The sequence below is a fragment of the Uloborus diversus genome, chromosome 4 (genome assembly GCF_026930045.1).
Source record: "Uloborus diversus isolate 005 chromosome 4, Udiv.v.3.1, whole genome shotgun sequence".
Classification (NCBI taxonomy): Eukaryota; Metazoa; Arthropoda; class Arachnida; order Araneae; family Uloboridae; genus Uloborus; species Uloborus diversus.
Window position 1 is genome coordinate 63745427 of NC_072734.1, and position 19485 is coordinate 63764911.

The 19485-nt window shown below is 30.0% G+C and overlaps 1 protein-coding gene across 4 annotated transcripts in view; it reads left to right on the forward strand.

Annotated features, from left to right (window-relative positions):
* LOC129221316 (protein tramtrack, beta isoform-like) overlaps window positions 1-19485 on the forward strand; it is a 215045-nt gene that overhangs the window by 86424 nt on the left and 109136 nt on the right. The window contains exon 5 of one of the 4 annotated variants that reach the window (XM_054855776.1): window positions 11409-11775. The exons of the other annotated variants lie outside the window; for them this stretch is intronic. Coding sequence (XP_054711751.1) covers window positions 11409-11761 — 353 coding nt within the window. The 3' untranslated portion in view covers window positions 11762-11775. Of the gene's footprint in view, window positions 1-11408; window positions 11776-19485 lie in introns of those variants that run through there. 4 annotated transcript variants of the gene reach the window in all.

Here is a 19485-nt window from a genome sequence, read left to right on the forward strand (position 1 = left end):
TGCGATTTTCAAGTTGATATTTTTAAAAAATGTAGTTTTTGTTGGTTTTTCTGTCTGATAGCTTAAATGTTGCCTATAGTTTAAGCAGACTAAAAAAGTATTTAAAACTTTTTTTTCTCTACCAGAGAATGTTGAAATACTGTATCAAATTTCAATATAAATTAATCAATTTTTGCATTTGTATGAAAGTTTACTTTTTTTATTAATCATGCTTTATGTTATGTATAAGTTTGATTTTAGTTTAAGGAAGAAAACATTTGTGGCAATGTATTCATAATTAAATTTTTTACTTACTACATATGGAAGTTAGGTATAATCATGTGAAACTTATTTAAGCTGTTTGAGTACTTTGCTGTTTTAATGACTTTGGCACTTTGGAACCTAGCTTCTTAATTTAGTGATTGTTAGACACATCACATTATGCTGAGAAATATGATGTAGAAATTTATGAATGTCGATATTTGTTTTTGAATATAACATTAAGAATAAAGAGATGTAGTAAGAAGATCACCTTTTAAATTATTTTATTGATTATTAAAATTAGTTATATTTTATTGCATTTTTCTGTATTGTTCAATCAACTGCCATAAATATTTTTATTTTAACGGACGAAATATCTATACTGCCAAACTAAACCATTGCATGTAGAGTTAAGTAATGTAAAAAATTGGGAACATCAGAAAATCTTTCTTAAGATTTAAAAAAGAAGAATTCTGCTAATTTTTCTTTAAGACCAGAATTTAGTAACTTGTATGTATGAAACTGATTTTGATTTATTGTCACAATATAGTTGAATTATTATGCTAATTTAGTTTATTAATTTTTGCTGAGTCAATCTCTGTTAGTATATTTAACTTCTGAATTTGCTATTTCATGTGTTTTATTCCACTATTAAAAGGCTTTTAAAATTCTAATTTTGTCAAGCTTGTAATACATTTTCATAATTTTATGATTTGAGACTTTTTAAATCTCGGACTTGTTTTTTGTAAAGTTAGAAAACATTTTTCTTCTTTGATATTTATAAATTATATTATGTATATTCATTTATACTTTATTTGCAGCATGAAATTACTTTAGCTTATATTTTGATTTCAGGGAATTTGTTCCATTTTATGCTACACAGATGTCAAAACTGAATTTAAAGAACTATCCTGTCATTTGTTTTATGTGATAAAATATTAGCCAGAAAGCAAAATCTTCAGTTGTATTTTGAGTTACATATCAAGGAAGCTAAGCATTTGTCTCATAGCTCTTGTCTCTCTTTGCAGGCAATGTTAGACATACTTGCATCAGTTCTGTTCACAAAAAATACTGATCTAAGGTTCTATGGTATTGTATATTATTATTCACATGATCTTAAATTAGAAAAGTTGAGACATTAAAAAAAAATTTGTTTAAAGCTATTTACTCATACGCAATGTAGAAAATGTCTTATTATTTTTTATGCTTTTCAAAATTGTACCCATTTATAACAATTATGTCCATTCAAGTCCTAGAAGATTTTCATTGCTTATTATTTTTTTTCCTTGAACACATTGATACAGTATTATCGAGTACTGGATTTATTAAAAATCCTGTAACAGGCCTGACTGATAAAAACCCTGCTACAAGAAAATTTAAATTTCATTTATATTTGAAGATGTCAGGTTCAACTATTAAAAAAGTAGATTTAAAATTAACATTTTTCATAAAAAATTTAATTTTGGTAATTATTTTTGTTGTTTAAACTTAGTGAACCAAAAGATAATTTTTTTTTCCTCAAGTGAAATCCTCGTGTTTCTTTCAATGTTGTACGTCCATTGTCATTTTAGTTAAGAATACTTGTTTTAAAGTGGTCTTTTAGTCTGTCTATTATGTCGCTTTAGAACATAATAAAACAATCTCATCAACATAAAGAAAACTTTAAATTTAATTATGAAATCAAGAACTTTTTTTGCATTGAGACTGATTTTCTGACCTTAACTAATAAGTTTTGTTTTATTGTTATTAATGTTATTTATGCCAATGTCACTGAGAAATAGGAGTTGTAGTCTAAAATGTCCTGTTAAAACTTAAAATTAACTTAAAAAGCCCTATCTGTACATAAAAGTTGCTCAATTTTTTTTTTGTCTTAAAGACCAGAATAAATCTTGCTCTGAAATGAATCAGTAACAAATGTAAACAAAGCATCTCTTTTTCTATGTGTATCTTTTAGTTGCACTGCTATTTTTTTTTTCATGTATTTTCCAGTAATAAGTTCCGTTAAATATTATCAGTCATAATTCGTTCAATCATAGTACTTCATTCAGAATTTTTACTTTAGACAAAGTATAATTATATATAAAAAGTGTTTAAAATTTTAATATGTAACGTAGGTGCTGGAAAAGGACATTATAAATTAATTTATATATGAGATTACTTTTTGTTTATAAATCATATTATTTTGTTTTAAATGTGATCAAGTTTAAAATATCGTTCAAACATGCATTTTAATTTTCAAATTTTTTTGCCTTTGGCATGAGTCATCATAAATTACATGCTAAGAATCATTTTTCAAACTCCTTCCTACCACTGTAAAGTGAAATCACTTTAAATGAAAATGAAAAATTGGTATGGAGTTTGATTTTTTTTTTCCTTTCAGCTGTGACTCTGAAAAATTAGAATAATTATTTGGATCTCAAAACAGTATCAAGTAGCAAATTTTTTAAGGATAATTGTCCACTAATGTTTTTAAATAACAATAAATTGATTAATCAGTTCATATTAACACTAGATCAGAATTTCTCAATCTTTTTTAATCTGCAAACCAGTAAAAATGTTTAAAAAAATATCTCAGACCCATGAGGTTTTTTTTTTTGGAAACAAAGTAATAATAGTAATAAGTAAATAAATAAATTAAATAAAAATCATCAGGCATTAAAGAATTGTTACATAAGTAAATTGCAACTTGTTTTTACTACAATTTATTTATTGTAACATTTAACTTTATAAATGAGAAATTATTATAATTCTTACAGATGAGTAAATATAACCTATCAGAAAATACTCCGAAATACAGTAGACCGTCGTTTTACATGGGGGGAGGGGGGTCGTTTCTCGGAAATGTCGTGTAAATCAAAACTGCGTAAATCAAAAATTAATATTAGTTTTATAAGAAGGGTTAGGTTTCATAGATTAAAACAGGGGTGCCCACTTATTTCAATACAATTGCACAAGGTGCATAAAGAACACATGAATTATCTTATTGTTTGTAAAAAAGAGATGGTTATGATAGTCTTTTTGCAGTCATGAATTATTATTGTCTGTAGTTTTTTATGGGGCATTAACACATCCATGATTCCTTGCTTCACTTCTATGATGGGATCTTTCTTTACTAACAAAACAGGTAGATCATTTGCTATTGTCAAAGAAGGCTCAAGAAATCAATTTTCAGGAATTTTCAATGTGAAAACTTTTGTTTGTGTGTCATCGATTGCGATATCCTCGTTGGTTTTGTTCTCCTTTGTCACTGCTTTAACCTCTTCTTCCAGTGAGCTCTGAATTGTGTGAATTAAATAATTTTACTTCTGGAAAGACCTCTGGAACCAATTGCAAAAAATGTCTCCAGTGGCCCAAACTCAATTGTTAGCATACCAAAATGCAGTTTAATGCATGTGAACTGCAATCTCAGGAGTTTGGATCGAAAAAACAGAAAATTTTATCTGTTTGCAATGCCGTATCCGTGTAAAATCAAAACTCATCCACATTAAACAAAATAAAGGTGTCAACAAATAAATCTTAAGCCGCATATAATCAAATCTGTGTAAAAAAAAGAAACCCAGCGTAAAATGAGGGCCTATTGTGTATGAAAAGTAATCCCAAAATTGATGTTAAAATACTGTAAAAAAATTATTGCTATAATTTAAAAAAAATATTGTTAACATTGTTGTGTTAAAATTTATTATCATAAAAATTAATGTGAAAAAATTGTTATGATTGAAAATCTCTTAGGATCAATCATATTTTCTTGCGGACAGGCGCTGGTTTCCCAGACCAGCGGTTGAATACCCTGAGCTTGGGGCTTTTTTAATAATCAAAAGCTTGAATTTAAAGGTAGTATCTCAAGGTGGAATAATTAGAGAATTAAATACAGTGAAACACGTTTAACACAACAAGGCTTGACATGAAAAATCTGTTCGCCAAGTGATATAGTGGTCCAAACAGTATACTGTGCAATTTAATACAATTCTTTTAACGCGAAATTTTTTCAAAATGAAAAAGTTATTTCAAACGCTTTCCACTGTAACTAATTTTTCTAATGAAAATTTTATTGTATTGTGTTTCTCGTACATGCTTTTCATCAAATATTACATGGAATTCTTATCACTGCCACTAATGTCATTGATTGCTATTATTACACATATTTAAATCAAACGCCCTTTCATGTAATTCATTACTGATTTTTAGGCTAGATAGAAGCCAAAAGGGAATTGTGAAATGTGAACTAATTATGGAATATTTATATCTACATTTTCAAAGAGCTTAGTTAATAAGTATATATATAAATGATTTTGTGTAATTCTTAGTGTAAAAATACTTTTTTATGATTAATGAGATAGTTTTTATACATGACTAACTGCATATAATTGTTAATATGTTTGCTCTAGAAAAATTAGCAGTAATGTTATAATACTTTACCAAACTTTATTTGTGGGGAAAAAAGAAAAAAAATCCACCAAACTCAATAAATAACCTTTGTATTTCAGCTGCAAGTTGTTTAGTTCAGCAGGATCAATGATTTTAATCGCTGATTTAGATAAAAACCAAAACTTAAAAGATAAAATGTGATTTATAGTTACATATTTATGCAATTGTTATAGTTTCATTGTTGAAGAATTTAGTTACGAATTTTATATTAAAAATGATTTTGTACTATTCCCTTTAGTGTAAATGGTAGTTTGTTTGTATTTAAAAAAAATAGTTTCATGTAATAGAACTTTAGAAAGCTTAGTAATGAAGGGAATAACATATTAATATAATATTTATAGTCGTGCTTAACCTACGGCACAGAAGTTGGATGTGGCCCGCGAAATCGATCAATATGGTCCCATGGGCGTAGCCAGACGTGGAGGGACAGTTGCCCCTCCCTGTACTCTTCTCTAATTCCCAGGCCTTTTACAAAATGTCACCAAAGATAATTTTAAATTACTATTTTAGGACTTCAATTTCAAAAAATTTCCAAGGGAGAGCCACATAACCACTTTTTCTACTCTCATCTGGCAAAAAATAGCATAAAATGTGTTTTTAGTGAAAGAGGTAGACTAGAATTTCAAGCAATTTCCGAGGTCCTCAGTAGGGAGAGGGGAGGGGGATTGGCAGATAAAACCACTATCTTGTTATGCCTATGCTTGACCCTATATAATGGCTACCCTATATAATAGTCTTAGCTACGTTCATGTATAGCCCTCTGTTGTGTTCAATGCTATGAATTGAAAAATATATTATGGATCTTTCCGAAACAGCAGATAATCTTTATTAGGTATCATGAATGATTGTTGAAAATAGGTTTTGAAAAAACAGATGAAAACTTTGTATCGATAAAATATGCATATAGTAATTATAGCAGCAGTGCTTCACTTGTAGTTTTCTTTCCTTTTCTGTGTTTTCCCATTTCATCTATATGAAAGATTTAAATATATTTTAATGTTATATTCGCTCTGGCCCGTAAGATTAATCTTAGTATGAGGTACCGCCCTTGGGTAAAAAAAGGTTGGGCACCGTTGTATTACTGCATACTTAGATACATGGTTCTTAGTAAATAAAATATGTAAATAAATAAAATTAAATTAAAAAATCCTCCTGATTCCATTATTATGCTGTGTATTCCTTTAAGATGTGAGAGTTGAGAATTTTAAATAGAAAAAGCATTAAAAATTATTCTTAAAAAATCCTTTAGTATTTTTACTATACAAAGAAAAATTGTACTTCAGTTATTTTTTATTAAATAATTAAAACTAATAAAAATATGTATGTACATATGATAGAATCAAAAAATTAAAATGGTAAAATAGAAATGAACTTTAAGTAATGTATTAATGTTTGAAAAATCTGTATTAACTTCAAGTGTCATCAACTACAAGTTTGAAAAAATGATGGAAAGTTTGAACAAGATATATATAGGGAGAGTGTGAACTAATAGTAGGAATTAAAAAAATAAAAATTGATTTTAAAAGCAGTTGTGTTGCACTTTGAGGTACAGTGTAACCTCGATTTAATGATTGTCAAGGGACTGGAAAAAGTTATTGTTAAATCAAGCATAACGTTAAATCGAGGAGCATAGACATTCAATGCAGTTGAATCCAGACTAGAGAAATGTATTTTTAAATTGGGGAAATCATTAAAATGGGTATCATTCCAAAAAATTAATTGAAAAGAAGAGCCATGTTAATATTTGTTTGCCAGCCTGTGAATTTTAATTGAAAAGACTAACCACTAGAAAGCTCTAAACACATGAATGTTGGTTACTTTTTTACTTGTTAATGCAAAAGTTTTCTGTAGAATAATTTTTAAAATTTAATTTTATTTCAAATGAAAGGTTTACTTTTTTGAATGTACTATTTTTAAGTATGAGTGTACATTTTTTTGAAATGGTTTTGTTTTGAACTTATTGCTGAATTCGAAGTTCTCAAACATTACTTGATAACTAATATTATATGTCATGCATATTTAGCTTAGATACAGCCTTTTGATAGTTACTGGTATTAAAATTTGAAATTCTATAACTTTTTTGAGATTGAGAATGTTCTGACATTTTTCTCTGTTTTTATTTGTTCTGAAAAATGCTTGCTTGTTTTGCAAAACATTTAGGGTATTGTAACTCTTTTTTTTTTGATAATTTGTTACAAATGAATTATTGTTATTTTCATATAATATACTTTTCCATATCAGGCTTTAGTATAAGAACCAGCTCAAATTATGTATTTAAAAAAACAAACTCTTAGTAATTAAAATCACTGATGTGCTTCAGCTACTCTGACAAATTTGTTAAATAACTTTTAGTTGAAGTTAAAAAAAAAAAAAAAAAAGAGTTACATTTAACAAAATAACAAGTTTGTTTTCAGAATATGAATTATTTCACCTCCAATTATGTTTATGTTATGGTTATTTCCAAAGCATTTCATAAAACATATCAGTTTAATTTAGAATCTATTAAGTTGTATAGAATTATTTTGCAACAGTATTTTTTAAATTTGTATAAATAATTTAACTATTATGAAAACTTTCCTCAATTTAATTAGACTATGTTTTGTAATATCTTTTCTAAACATTCTTGATTATATCCTACTTCCTGAGAACTGGTTAGTTGACGTAAACAAAATGGGTTACTGTTTTATCAGCAACAATTGCTCATTTAAGGGGGTTTTCTTATGGTTCAATTTATCGATCCCCAATGAAGACCAAGAACTTGCTTAAAACTGCCCATTGAAAATTACAGCTGCTTCTGGTAAACTATTGGAAATGCCTACAACCCTATTGAAATGTTACTTTTTCCCAATTTCAAGATTAGCTTGATTTTTGAAAAGCTTAAAGCAATGAGCCCCGGTTTTGCAATTTTGTTCAGAAATTTTATTTCATAAACATCCTAGTGCACTATAGCCTATCAAAGCTCTTGCACCATAAAACCCAATACACTTCCCACTGCAGGGTCCTACCACTGTTTGTGGTTCAACCAGTTGGATGTGACCCTGTAGACAGCTCTGATTTTTTAATCGAGACCAGAAGCGGAGCAATCCCTGATCCAGCATCTCCAGACGTATCGTTTCACATGAAGGACTTGTGACCACGAGCATACTTAATGTCTTCCAGTCACGATTAATGAAGACAGTGGATCTTCGACCGGTTAGGATCGACCCTGGGATCCTCCGGTCACAAGTGCCTTACCAATTAGGCCACCACGGCCCCTCAAACCCAATGCAGCTAACCAACCATAAACCTCCTCCAATTTAATAAATTTTAATAACTAGACCATGTTCCTTCTTGCTCTCCTTTGCTCAATAATGTACATGCTAAACATTTTAAGTTTAGAATCATAATCTGAATTAGAAAGTTTATTCAATAAACTCTTAGCTCTCCTTTTAACCCTTTCCTATAAATTGATATTTTTCTTAAGATAAGGAAACCAAAACTAAACAGCATATTCCAAATGAGATCTTTCCAAACTTCTGTACAAAGATAAAAGAAGTTTTTTAGAATTTTGTGAAATAGTTCTGTCAATAAAACCCAACATTCTATTGTGCTTGTTACTTACTATACTGCACTGCTGACTGAACTTCAAGTACTGATTGATTAAGACAGCCAGATCTGCACGTAAGGTAGATCTCTAAATTGTAGCTTGCATGCTTATTTCCATGACCTAAATGAAGTGCTTGACATTTTCTGTCATTGAACAACATACCCCACTTCACTGCCTCCTAGAAATATGTTCTAAATCCTCTTGAAACTTTTACAAAACAAAGCTTCCATTGAACAAGGTTCAGTTGGCAAAGTTTTTTTTGTTCATTTAAATTTTTATTGTGCTTCTGATATGGCTACCACTGACATGATATTTACCAAAACAGAAAACTTAATTTTTATTTTTTTAGAGAATACCAATGGTTTCCTTAAATTATGATTTTTAATATGAGTTTAGAAAAAATTCGTAAAAAGGAGAAAGATCTCGTACCTCCAAAACCTTTTATTCAATGGGGCATTATTTCCAATCTTTTCAGCACCAAACAAACATTAGTATTGACAAGTGCCAGATTGTGTTTATTTCTGCTATCAGTTCTTGTGAAATAGGGTATAAAGGTTTTTGAAATTATAAGCCCTCATTTTCACTGATAACATCAGAACATGTGTACAGCCAACTCCCCAAAATCTGAAATTGTTGAAAGTTGGTATAAGATTTCAAATGTATTTCTAGTGGGTTTTTGAACTGAAATTAAAACTTATAAATTTACTCAATAATTCTGTTAACTTTCATTTTGAACAATTCATATTTAAGATTTAGTTTTTATGAATATTACAGTACGATTTAATAATGAAAAACAGCTTGCCTTAATGTATTATTTTCTTTGCTGTAACCTTAAAACTCTTAACCTTTTTTATGTGTACTTTTTGTTATACTTGTTTTTAAACTGGTTTTTGAGATTTCAAATTCTAAAAACTACTTCATGATCATATTTAAATGGATATGTCTAGAGCTAAGCATCCATACAGACTCTATAAACAAAAACAACCCACTTCATAAAGAAAAGTGAATCTAGATAATCTGTAACTACTAGCTTTGCTATGATTTTGCTTAGTAGTCTCCATTGGAAGTTTTCAGTCATTAAAACAATTTTCGCCAAAAAGTCGATGAGACATTGGTCATAATTGATTCTTGTACTTAGCTTAATGGTTCAGCCAAAAATTTGGTGAAGTATGAAAACTGAGAAAATTTTTTAGCAAATGAAGGTCTGTGCAACAGTGAATATACAGTGAAACTTCGATAACTCGACATGCAGATAACTCTACTACCCTGATAACTCCACATTTTTCTTTTTTTTTTTTTAATGGTTGGCTTAGTGCTAATTTAAATGGGTGAAAACCTCAGAATTTTATGCTGTGGTTTCTTGGTCAGTCAATATTTTCCTGGTAAGCTCTTTTTGAGAATTTCATCTTTTATCCAGGGGAGTCAGCCACCATACTCTGCCTAGGAAGGGGTAGGATAGATGTACTTAAGGGAGTCCTCTAGAGATTAAGAAGGCACATGTTTTACAAACAAGTTTGGGCAGGACTTGATATCTTTCAGACCTGACTAACAAGAAGCTTTTTTATCGCTTTTCAAAAAGTATAGATTTATTCTTCATGAAGTATTCAGATATTTTTGATTTTATTATGTACTTCTCAAAAAAAAAATAAATAAATAAATAAATAAATAAATAAAAGATAAAAAATAAAGAAAGAAAGAAAGGAAAAGAAAATTCATTTGCTGGAACTATTTTTCATAATGTGAATGTTAAACACTAGTAAGTAAGTGACACAAAAGCTCTTTAAAGATTAAAATTATGGAACCTCAGTAAGTTGATATCCGCTTAAGTCAACATGTTTTCATGCTCCCTTGGGGGATCCAGTTATTGAGGTTCCACTGTATTCATAAGGCACCACAAGCAGTTTATTCTACAATTATGATTGAAAAATATTCTATATCCATTGCTATATATGGCTAAATAGTGTTCAGACTTCATCTTTAATTACTTCTTAATAAAGCAGAAGAAGGTACAGTAAAATACCTTTATAATGCCGACCTATATAGTGCAATTTTCTATAAACTGCACAACTTTTCAGAAGTAAGCAATAGGTTTTGAAGTTTAAAAAATCCCTCTGTTTTGCTTTGCAAACATACAAATTGTTAGGCAAATTAAATTTTGGAACAGATTTTCATCTTTCCATCTTAATTTAAAGCTTTTAAATGAAAATTAGTATTCATAGTAAGCAGAAAATACCAGATGGCTCATGAAGATGCAGCTGTTATGCAAACCATGAAGCTAGCAGAAGTGCAGGATATTTCACTTTCTTTTATATTTATTTGTGAATGACTAATTGTAATGTTAGTACTTTAATACTCATTGCAGATAAAGCTTATTCTGAGGTGCTTTTTTCTAGATATATATTCTGAATAGTTTCAAAATTTATGAAATGATTTATATAACGTAAAAGCTCTGGTCCCAAGGTGTGCGTTATAACAGTCTTCTACTGCATATTAAATAACAGTTTGATGTCATTAATACAGGAAAATGACTACAAGAAAAATTTTGGGTAAAATTTGATTCAATACTATATCACGTAAAAAAAACTCCAAATCTCGCTATATTCCATGTTTTTTGATACTTACCCTGTATGCAACAAAAAGAAGAAAAAGTGTATATTGCTTTTAATGTCAATCGTTACAAATTTGGAGAAAATCAATCACTCTTACGTTTATTTGTAATTGCTTAGCAAAAAATTCAACCACAAACAGTAAGATCAAGTAAAGTGCCTGATTTAAAACGAAAAACATTGGCTTTTCTTGGTCAGCAATGTGGAAAATTTAAAAAAATATATTAATGCAAACATGCCTTATATTTTAAAAAGTTATTTTAAGTTCAAAAATTGAAGTATCTATTTTCTCATATCCAAATATAAATAGTGATTTCCCCCAAGCATAGTGATAGTTTGGCAACTTATTATGTAAAAGATGTCTGATAATTTCTAAAATGAAGACCTATGATCAGAAAACTAAAATCCTTAAATCCATAAGAACTTTGGCTTCAAGTTATTCAGATTTCAGGGAATTGACTGTACTCGCATTTTAATATTCATAGTATTCAGAGATTCAGATAATAGAATGGTTGAGTTATAATTTCATGTTGTTGCTTTTCTCTTTATAGATTTTTATCTGGGAAAAAGTAACCTGTATGTTCTGCCGGACATGATGAATCCACTGGAGAAGGACATGTCACGTCGTCCCATGTGCCCAGTGTGTCACAAGTTTTTCTATGACGTCACAACCTTGAGACGTCACATGGAAATTCATGACTCTCGACGCCAAAAATATGTTTGTGAGTTTTGTTCTAAGGCCTTCTGTTGGAAGAATCATCTACAGTCGCATGTTCGCAAAGTGCATGTGCCAAAAGTGCCGCAACAGATGTCTTCTGGCTCCAACAAAGTGCCCATCATGTCATCAGCCCAAGTGCAAATGTCAGACAATTCCATGTCACCTCAAGTGCCTAAAACATCTTAACCTCTGGATACCAGGTAACCCTGTGATGATTTATGGGTTGGGTTAAGATTTTGGTGGTGACATTAAGGGTAAGAGATTGCTTTGAATTCTTATGATTCTAATTGATGTATTTTGTGTAAGTTTTAGAACATTTGTTCAAAATATGTACAAGAAATTACTCTGAAATTTTTAAGGTACAAGAAAAAGTCAGCTCCCGCAAAATTCCCATCATTAGCCTATGCAAGACTTTCGAGTTCTTACGTTTTTCTTGTAGCATTAGTGCAATTTTGAAGATGGATTTTCCCAAAGTTTAGATGCTTTTAATCTTTTTTTTTTTGGAATTTAAAAAATATTCTCTTTAAGTAGTATCAGTTTGTTTTTAGGCTGGATGGTAATGTCGATTCTTTAGGTTAAGAGTAAGAACAACTCTTTAGGTGAAATATGTATGGAAGTCCCCGAAAATCTGATAATCAGGGAGGATATTTTATGTTGTTCTTTTGCTGTATTAATTCAACAGTCACTTGTATTGAATTGGAAGACGGACTGTTTTTGGAAAACATGAGGCTTCCAATGTTAAGGGCATCTTTTATCGTTTGAAAATATATCAGTCTGATATCGTCATCAGTGAAATGTGCACTGATTATTAATGGATAATATTTGGCTCATAGTGTGCACTTTTTCATAGCTTTCTTCTGATAAAAAAATTGAATGTATTATCAAGGTCAATGGCTCTAAGTTTAGTCAGCTGTGTGTCATATCAAGAAAAAAAAGCAATAAACTGTTGACCGTTTGGATTTATCAATGGATGTGTAAGAAACAGTTAATTTTTTAAGTAAGGTCATTACACAGGAGTTTAGTAAGAGATCATTTGGAGTTTGATGTTCTGTTCCCTCTTTCCCTTAAAGGGTTTCAAAATGGGCTACTAAGTTAGTAAGTGAACTTTCTTAATTTTTGATTCTATACTTAAAAGGCTTAATATGTGTACTCTCTTCCAAAGGAGAGAATTAGACGGAGTTTCAAATTCCGTAAGAAATTAAAAAGGCAATAATAGTAGTAAGAATTGCAGATATGTGTTTCATTGCAAAAGAAATGTGAGCTTGTGGATGAGAGACATCCTGAAAAGCAGCATTGCTTTTGAATTTTTTTTTTAAAACTTAAAGCAGCCAAACATTATAGTTTTGTGCCTCAGTCATCTCCTTTTTTTTAGATTTGAAGCTGATGGGGGCTAAATGTGTTTGTTCAGAAGACACAACTGGAAGTCATTATTTAAAGCAATTTAAGTCTCAAGCTAAGCTTGATGTTAAGAAGAATTACTGCTTCAGTAGGGTTGAATTAGATTTTTGAAAATAGTCACTACTCGCAAGTGGGCCAAATAAGTTTAAGGAAGCTCTATTTGGAAAGGGGAATTCATTCATCAGTTAAAATCAGCCTGGTTGGGGAAAAAGCTAGTTGCCGGTTGTATTTTTTTTATTGAGAATTTTTATTTCTGTAGAATTTTTAATGCATTTTGACACATAGATTTAGGTAAATTCCATTGTCAAGGCTCACTGTAAAAACTCAGTGCACTGTTCTTGGTGTTAATCTATCTTCAGAATTGTACAAAGTGATTGTACAGTGATACTCTTCCATTTAATTTTCTTTTTTGTGAGTTCAAACTTATACTTCCATAATTTGCAAAAGTTTTGAAACCATTAAATTTTTTAATTGATGTAAAAAGACTTGACAGTCACTTGGATATGTTCAAATTGTTTAAGAACTCAGCATCTCTATGCAGGAAACATTTTAAAATGTACATCATTTTTCCTATCTTTTGAAAACTCTTTCCAATCTGGACTTTTCTTCAAGAAATCTCCAGAGAGGGTGTATTAAATTTCTTGAATATGCACCAAGATCATAGCTACTATTTAGTACACTGAAATCCTCTTATTGGTCAAATTTTTATCGGGAAAAATGTTATTGTAAAGGTATATAATAACATAAAATAAAGATTTTGCATGATAACTATTAGTTGGATAGATTACTCACAAGTTAAGTAAGATTCTTTGCACTTTGTATTCATAATTTAAATATGATAGGGGAACTCAGTTTAAAATTATTTAAGATTATCTGGGAAGCATTTTTGTGCATTTTATGGTGACTTTTATGCAGTGCTGTTTTAACACACCTAAAAATTTTAATTTTCAGTGTTATTGCTATTACTTTGCATGATACCTTTTAAAATAAACTTGAAACAACTTTTAACATAGATTACTAACGGATTACATCTCTATTGGTCATCCTGCCAGTATGTGTCGGTAGTAAATTGAAATGTATTGTGAAAGTTAATCTTAAAGAATTATGATTATTTTTAGATACTGTACCATTTGTTTCGATGAAAGGTAAAGTGAGATTTCAACTACGTAAAAGGACTTTGAATCTTTAAACATTTGCAACATAATTACAAACATATAATAAGCGTTCAACTTTTTTAAAATGAGACTATTTGTTTCTGCAAATCAATAGGACTATAACAATTGGGTTTTATGTAGTGTATGTGAGTGTATAGTTAATGAGATGTCAATGTTATGCATGATTTATGAAAAATTAAGTTAATTCCCGCAGAATATGGATTGTCCTACAGTTTTCATTTTTTTATTTTTGTATTTATATAACATTTATGTTGGTTACAATAGTTCGAGAGGTGAGAATGGTGTAATTCTTTTCTAAAAAAAGATTTATTTGAGGAAAGCCAGATTGGTAAGAGCCTAATGATGATTTCTTTTTTCAATGTGATTTGTTAGGAGAATGTGTGGCATCAAAATTCAGATTTGTATTATTTATTTATTATTTTATACCAGAAAATGATTTTAATCAATGATTTGTGTGCAATTCATTTTTTACTGTATTAAACTGAAAATTTTTATTATTTTTGATATGAAAGATGACTAAAAGGAGAGGGGCACAATTTTAAGGATAAAATTAATGTACATTAAAAAATATTCAATCAAAATAATCAGTTATGAGTACCTTTTTTTTAATTAAAAATCTCATCAACTGTTTCTTTAAATTTTCTTTAGTTATTCATTTTTTATATTGAACAGTATGTAATTAGATGCACAAAACCTAATTCTGAACATTGAATAAATTTTAAAGACTCAAAGTGCATTTAAAATGGCTACATCTAGCAGTTGTCACTTAACAAACATATTATCCCAAAGCAAGAAACATTTTGAGACCATATGTTACTTTTTTATCGGCCGAGTAAATGATAAATGTTTCATTAGGAGTGTAAGAATTTTTGATCCTGTTTTTATGCATCATTTACTTTTTGAACTTGTCATTTTAATGAAAGAGAAAGGCTTACAATTTTTAAGCTATCTCGTAAAATCATTGAAATTTGTCGTGAATTTTGAATTTAATTCAGCTTTTGTGCACATACTTTTAAATTGAATGGTCAATTAAAAAACTGTGTGATACAAGTGGCTATGTATACAGCTACCATATTTGAGCTCTACTAATAAGTTAAATTAATTATTTGAATAAAACTATTTTATTATGTTACATAATCATACATGATAGGACTAAGTTGAGCGTGTTAATCAAGAAATGGTATTCATGCAACAATAATGTCATAATTTTGTAAACAACAAACTGCTTTGCCTTTTAAGAGGTCAACTTTTTATTTCTTTTCCACATTGCCATTTAAAAACACTCAGAAAATTAGACCACTCATTTTTACCTTCTCTTTTTACATTTTCAAATAATTATACTGATGTGCTTGATTTTTTTTTCAAAAGTGCAATTATATACTGATTAAAAAAAAAATAAATTTGCAGACAATAATCGATAATAGCTAATTGAGATTGTTAACATAAAATTAAAATAGTTTTGTGCATTTATAACCACAAAAATTAAACTTTTTTTTTTAAATATCTGTTACTGTATAAAATTACTTATTCATACCTAAAGTTTTATTAACTAAAAAGGCAAATAATCCTAATTAAGTATTGAATTTCAGAAGGTAGACAGCATTCATTTATCATTATCATTATTATTTTTTAAAAATTACATTATGATGATTGTGAACTGTTAGAAATTTCTGTCTTTTTGAGTATTTTTTGTTAACTAATACTGGAAACCAAATAAGTTTTAACTTTATTTTGCTTCAATCCTTAGCTCAGTTTTAAGTTAATTTAAATGTTACGAAAAAGTATTACCTTTTACATCAAAGTATGAAATGTTACTATAAAAATGAAGGCTTTAAAAAATAAAAAAAAAAATTTGTACCAGTTTGTTTGTTTTTGAATATGTTTTCATATTCAGGCATCAATTCTGTCCCACCTACTTAGCATTATTTTATATTCTTACAAATTTGCATTTGTGATGTTTTTCTTTTGTGTTTTTATTTATTTTTATGTACAGGACTAAAAAAATAAATAAATAAATAAAATAAATCAACTGTTTAAATGCAAAAAGAAGGACTTTTGATCTTTTCATAAGATACATGCTCTCACTTTACAAATGTTGCTTTGCTCCCACTTTATTTGAAGTTTATATTATTTTAAAGTTGTGATTTCCCCACTTTTTTTTTGCATTGAATTTTGTACAATAAAGCTCTCAATATTAAAATTAATTTTCTGTTTTCTATTGAATGTGTATCATTTCAAAGAATATCATGCATTATGCAAAGCCAGTGTTTGAAAAGGAATAAAGGGAAAAATATTTCTAATTGAATAAAAAATAAAGTGTCATGAAATTTTTTATCGTATTGAGTTTGAGCATTAATACATACCTTTATAGGTGGGTTTGTTTACAAATATACACACATGATTTAGATAGCATCACTAGGCTTTATGTCTATGTTATATTTGCTGGATATTTTGCTGTTATATTTCCATCAACAGCATATATTCTATGTATATCTTACAGTAAGAAAAAGAATCCTGTATTTAATACTGGTTCAAACTGATTAGGGCATTCAAATTATATATTGGTATATATATTATATGTAATACATAGACAGTAAACTCTCGATTGTCTACATGAATGTACTTTCTCTCTCCTGTCGTTGTCCTCTCTTAGTGTGAATGTTGTTGTGCTGTGAATGGGGGGTTGCCTACCCCATAAACAGGTCCTTATAGCATGTGTGTGCTGTGGGAGTCGGACTTAACACCAAATTACGGCATAGTTGAAAAAGTGAAGCAGCACACCCTAAAATTACCAGGCTGGCTGGCACAAGACAACAACATTAACACAGTGACTGCCGTTTATTTAAATCCAGTTTGTTTTATGCAGTTTTGATTAAATGAAGCAAAAACATGTAAATAGTTATATATGCATGGAATAGTATAATATGCATGGAATTCTACATCAATTTAAATGAACTTGGTTAATTTTTTTAGTTAAACAAGATATATCATTAAATGCACATTGTTCACTCAAAATATTCATTTAAAGAATTTTATTGTATAACAGTATAAAAAAGCAATTAAAAAAAACTTAAATTTTGACTTGTCTGCTTAAAAAAATGTATCTGCTGTTGTTTGTTAACAACAGGTAGTAATTAATTTTAGACATTCTTTTTTCAATGTCATAAAACTACCTGTGCTTCTGAGAATTAGCAACTCATTACTCCAATGTTAACGCTCCAAAGCCTAAAGCTCTGTCCAATCCACACCATATCTCTATGTCTCACTGATTTTGCTTAACTTTTTCTGAGAAAAACATACCTAAAAGTGTGCAACACCCTGCCTCCGCCTCTTTTCACTATTTAAAAAAAAACGAAACCAAAAAAAAAACTCATTTTCCTAAAAGGTGACAAAGAAAAAAAGACTGCACTAATGCACCAAGTGTAGGACTGGGCAATATACCGTAATGTATCGATATATGTTCATTACCGCGGTAACAATATTCAGATTTAAATCTGTCTGATATATCATCTGACCGGACTTAACTAAGAACTAATTAAATAATGACTTAAAAATGCATATTTTTATTCATTATTCTTTGTGCTTAATGAGTGGATCATACCTGCCAACTCTTCCAGATTTCCCAGAAGTTTTATGGATTTTCATGTCTTTTTCACTTGTTATGGGTACGAGCAAAATTTTCCAGTATTTTCGTGCTTTGCAGAACAAAAAAATTTTATCATGCCAGTTTTGTCGCTAAGAATGCGCCAATGCAGCACCGGGCCATGTCTAAAGCTAGGGTCGCCATGAGAGAATTCATTTGCTTCATTCAGATAGAATCCAACGAGACACGCTTCTTCCATTGGATGAATGTCATTTCGGAAGCTTAAGCAGTTTTTACTAGCGTACGTACTAAGGAAATGTACGTAAGTTTCTGTATTTCAAAAGTAAAGCCTTTCAGTCCGTTGTTTTTCGCACATTTGATTTCAAGGTAATACCGTGCATTGTTGAGAGTTGACGTTGAAGTGGTATCAAAACTAGCGGGTTTATATCTTTTTCGTTCAAGATCCGATATTTCTTTTGATATGATTTATCAAACACAGGTTGTGGAATTGGGGTAGCATATATTAGGATTTCCGGTACTCTGAGAAACATTGATTGTTGTAGAAAACCGAGAATAAACTTGCATTTCTGAACTTGTATGGTTTTTGCAAATTATGTAAAGGAAGAAAATTTGAATGTGCAAATGATTTAAATATGGGTTCCCCCCCTTAAAAGTTTGCATGGCACCTCCCCTCCTAAAAATGTTATTTCAAGTACCCTTTGTAAAATTTCAACAATTTGGTCTTTGCTTGCCACCCCCCCCCCAAAAAAAAACAAGAGTCCCTACTTAAGAGACTAAACTACTTTTAAAATAAGTTCCCTGATAGTTTCATTGGCATAGTCAACTTCAAGACCCCCCCCCCCACCAAACGAGTACCCTGCTCTAGGCATTATTATTTGCCTAAATTGCTGGAACATTTAGTTTATCAAGATGTTCAATGACTTATCTGTATTGCAGATCTTATAATGTATGTGATGTAGCTGGGGTGCCAATTTCCCTCCACAAGTGTGGTGGCTTCCCTCAATTTTATCACCCCACCCCCAAACAAAAGAAATACGCCACCATCTTTTTAATGGATTAAAATCCTTCTGCAAAAAATTTAATGACATTGTCTGCGTTATGACCTCCCTTCCCCCTTGCAAGGGCTGTTATTATTCTCATATGTTGCTATTGCTATTATTCGCATAAATCCCCCACCTCCCTCAAATTAATCGCGTTTCCCCCAAAATGCACAACCTTTTATTGAAGAGGGATTGAGTTTTTAACTTCTTTTAAAATAACTTCTCTGATAATTTCACCGACTGCGATGGCACTCCTCAATTTTACCAAGTCCCCTTTTCCCTCAAGAATTGAAACCCACTAATAAAAAGGCTTAAATTCTGCTAAAGTAATTTCTCCAAACGTTTCTGTGGTATAATCTGCCTCATGATCCCTCCCCCCCCCCCCCCGACACAAACACATCAGATTCCTTGCTGTAGCTATATTATTAGAATAAATTGCTAAAATATTTATTCACCAATATGGCATGTGGCTTTTCTCTGTTGCAGATACTTAAGTAATAGGTTTTGCATCTCCCACACCTCCCAAAAAATGTTGAATTTAATGACCTAAATATATCGAAAACATCGATATTTTGAGAGCGATATATTGCGGCGTTAAAATTCTGATATCACTCAGCCCTAACCAAGTGTTTGTGGCAAATGGTTAATGACATCACTTGATGTCAATGGTTAATCACTTGATTGATTAAAGAG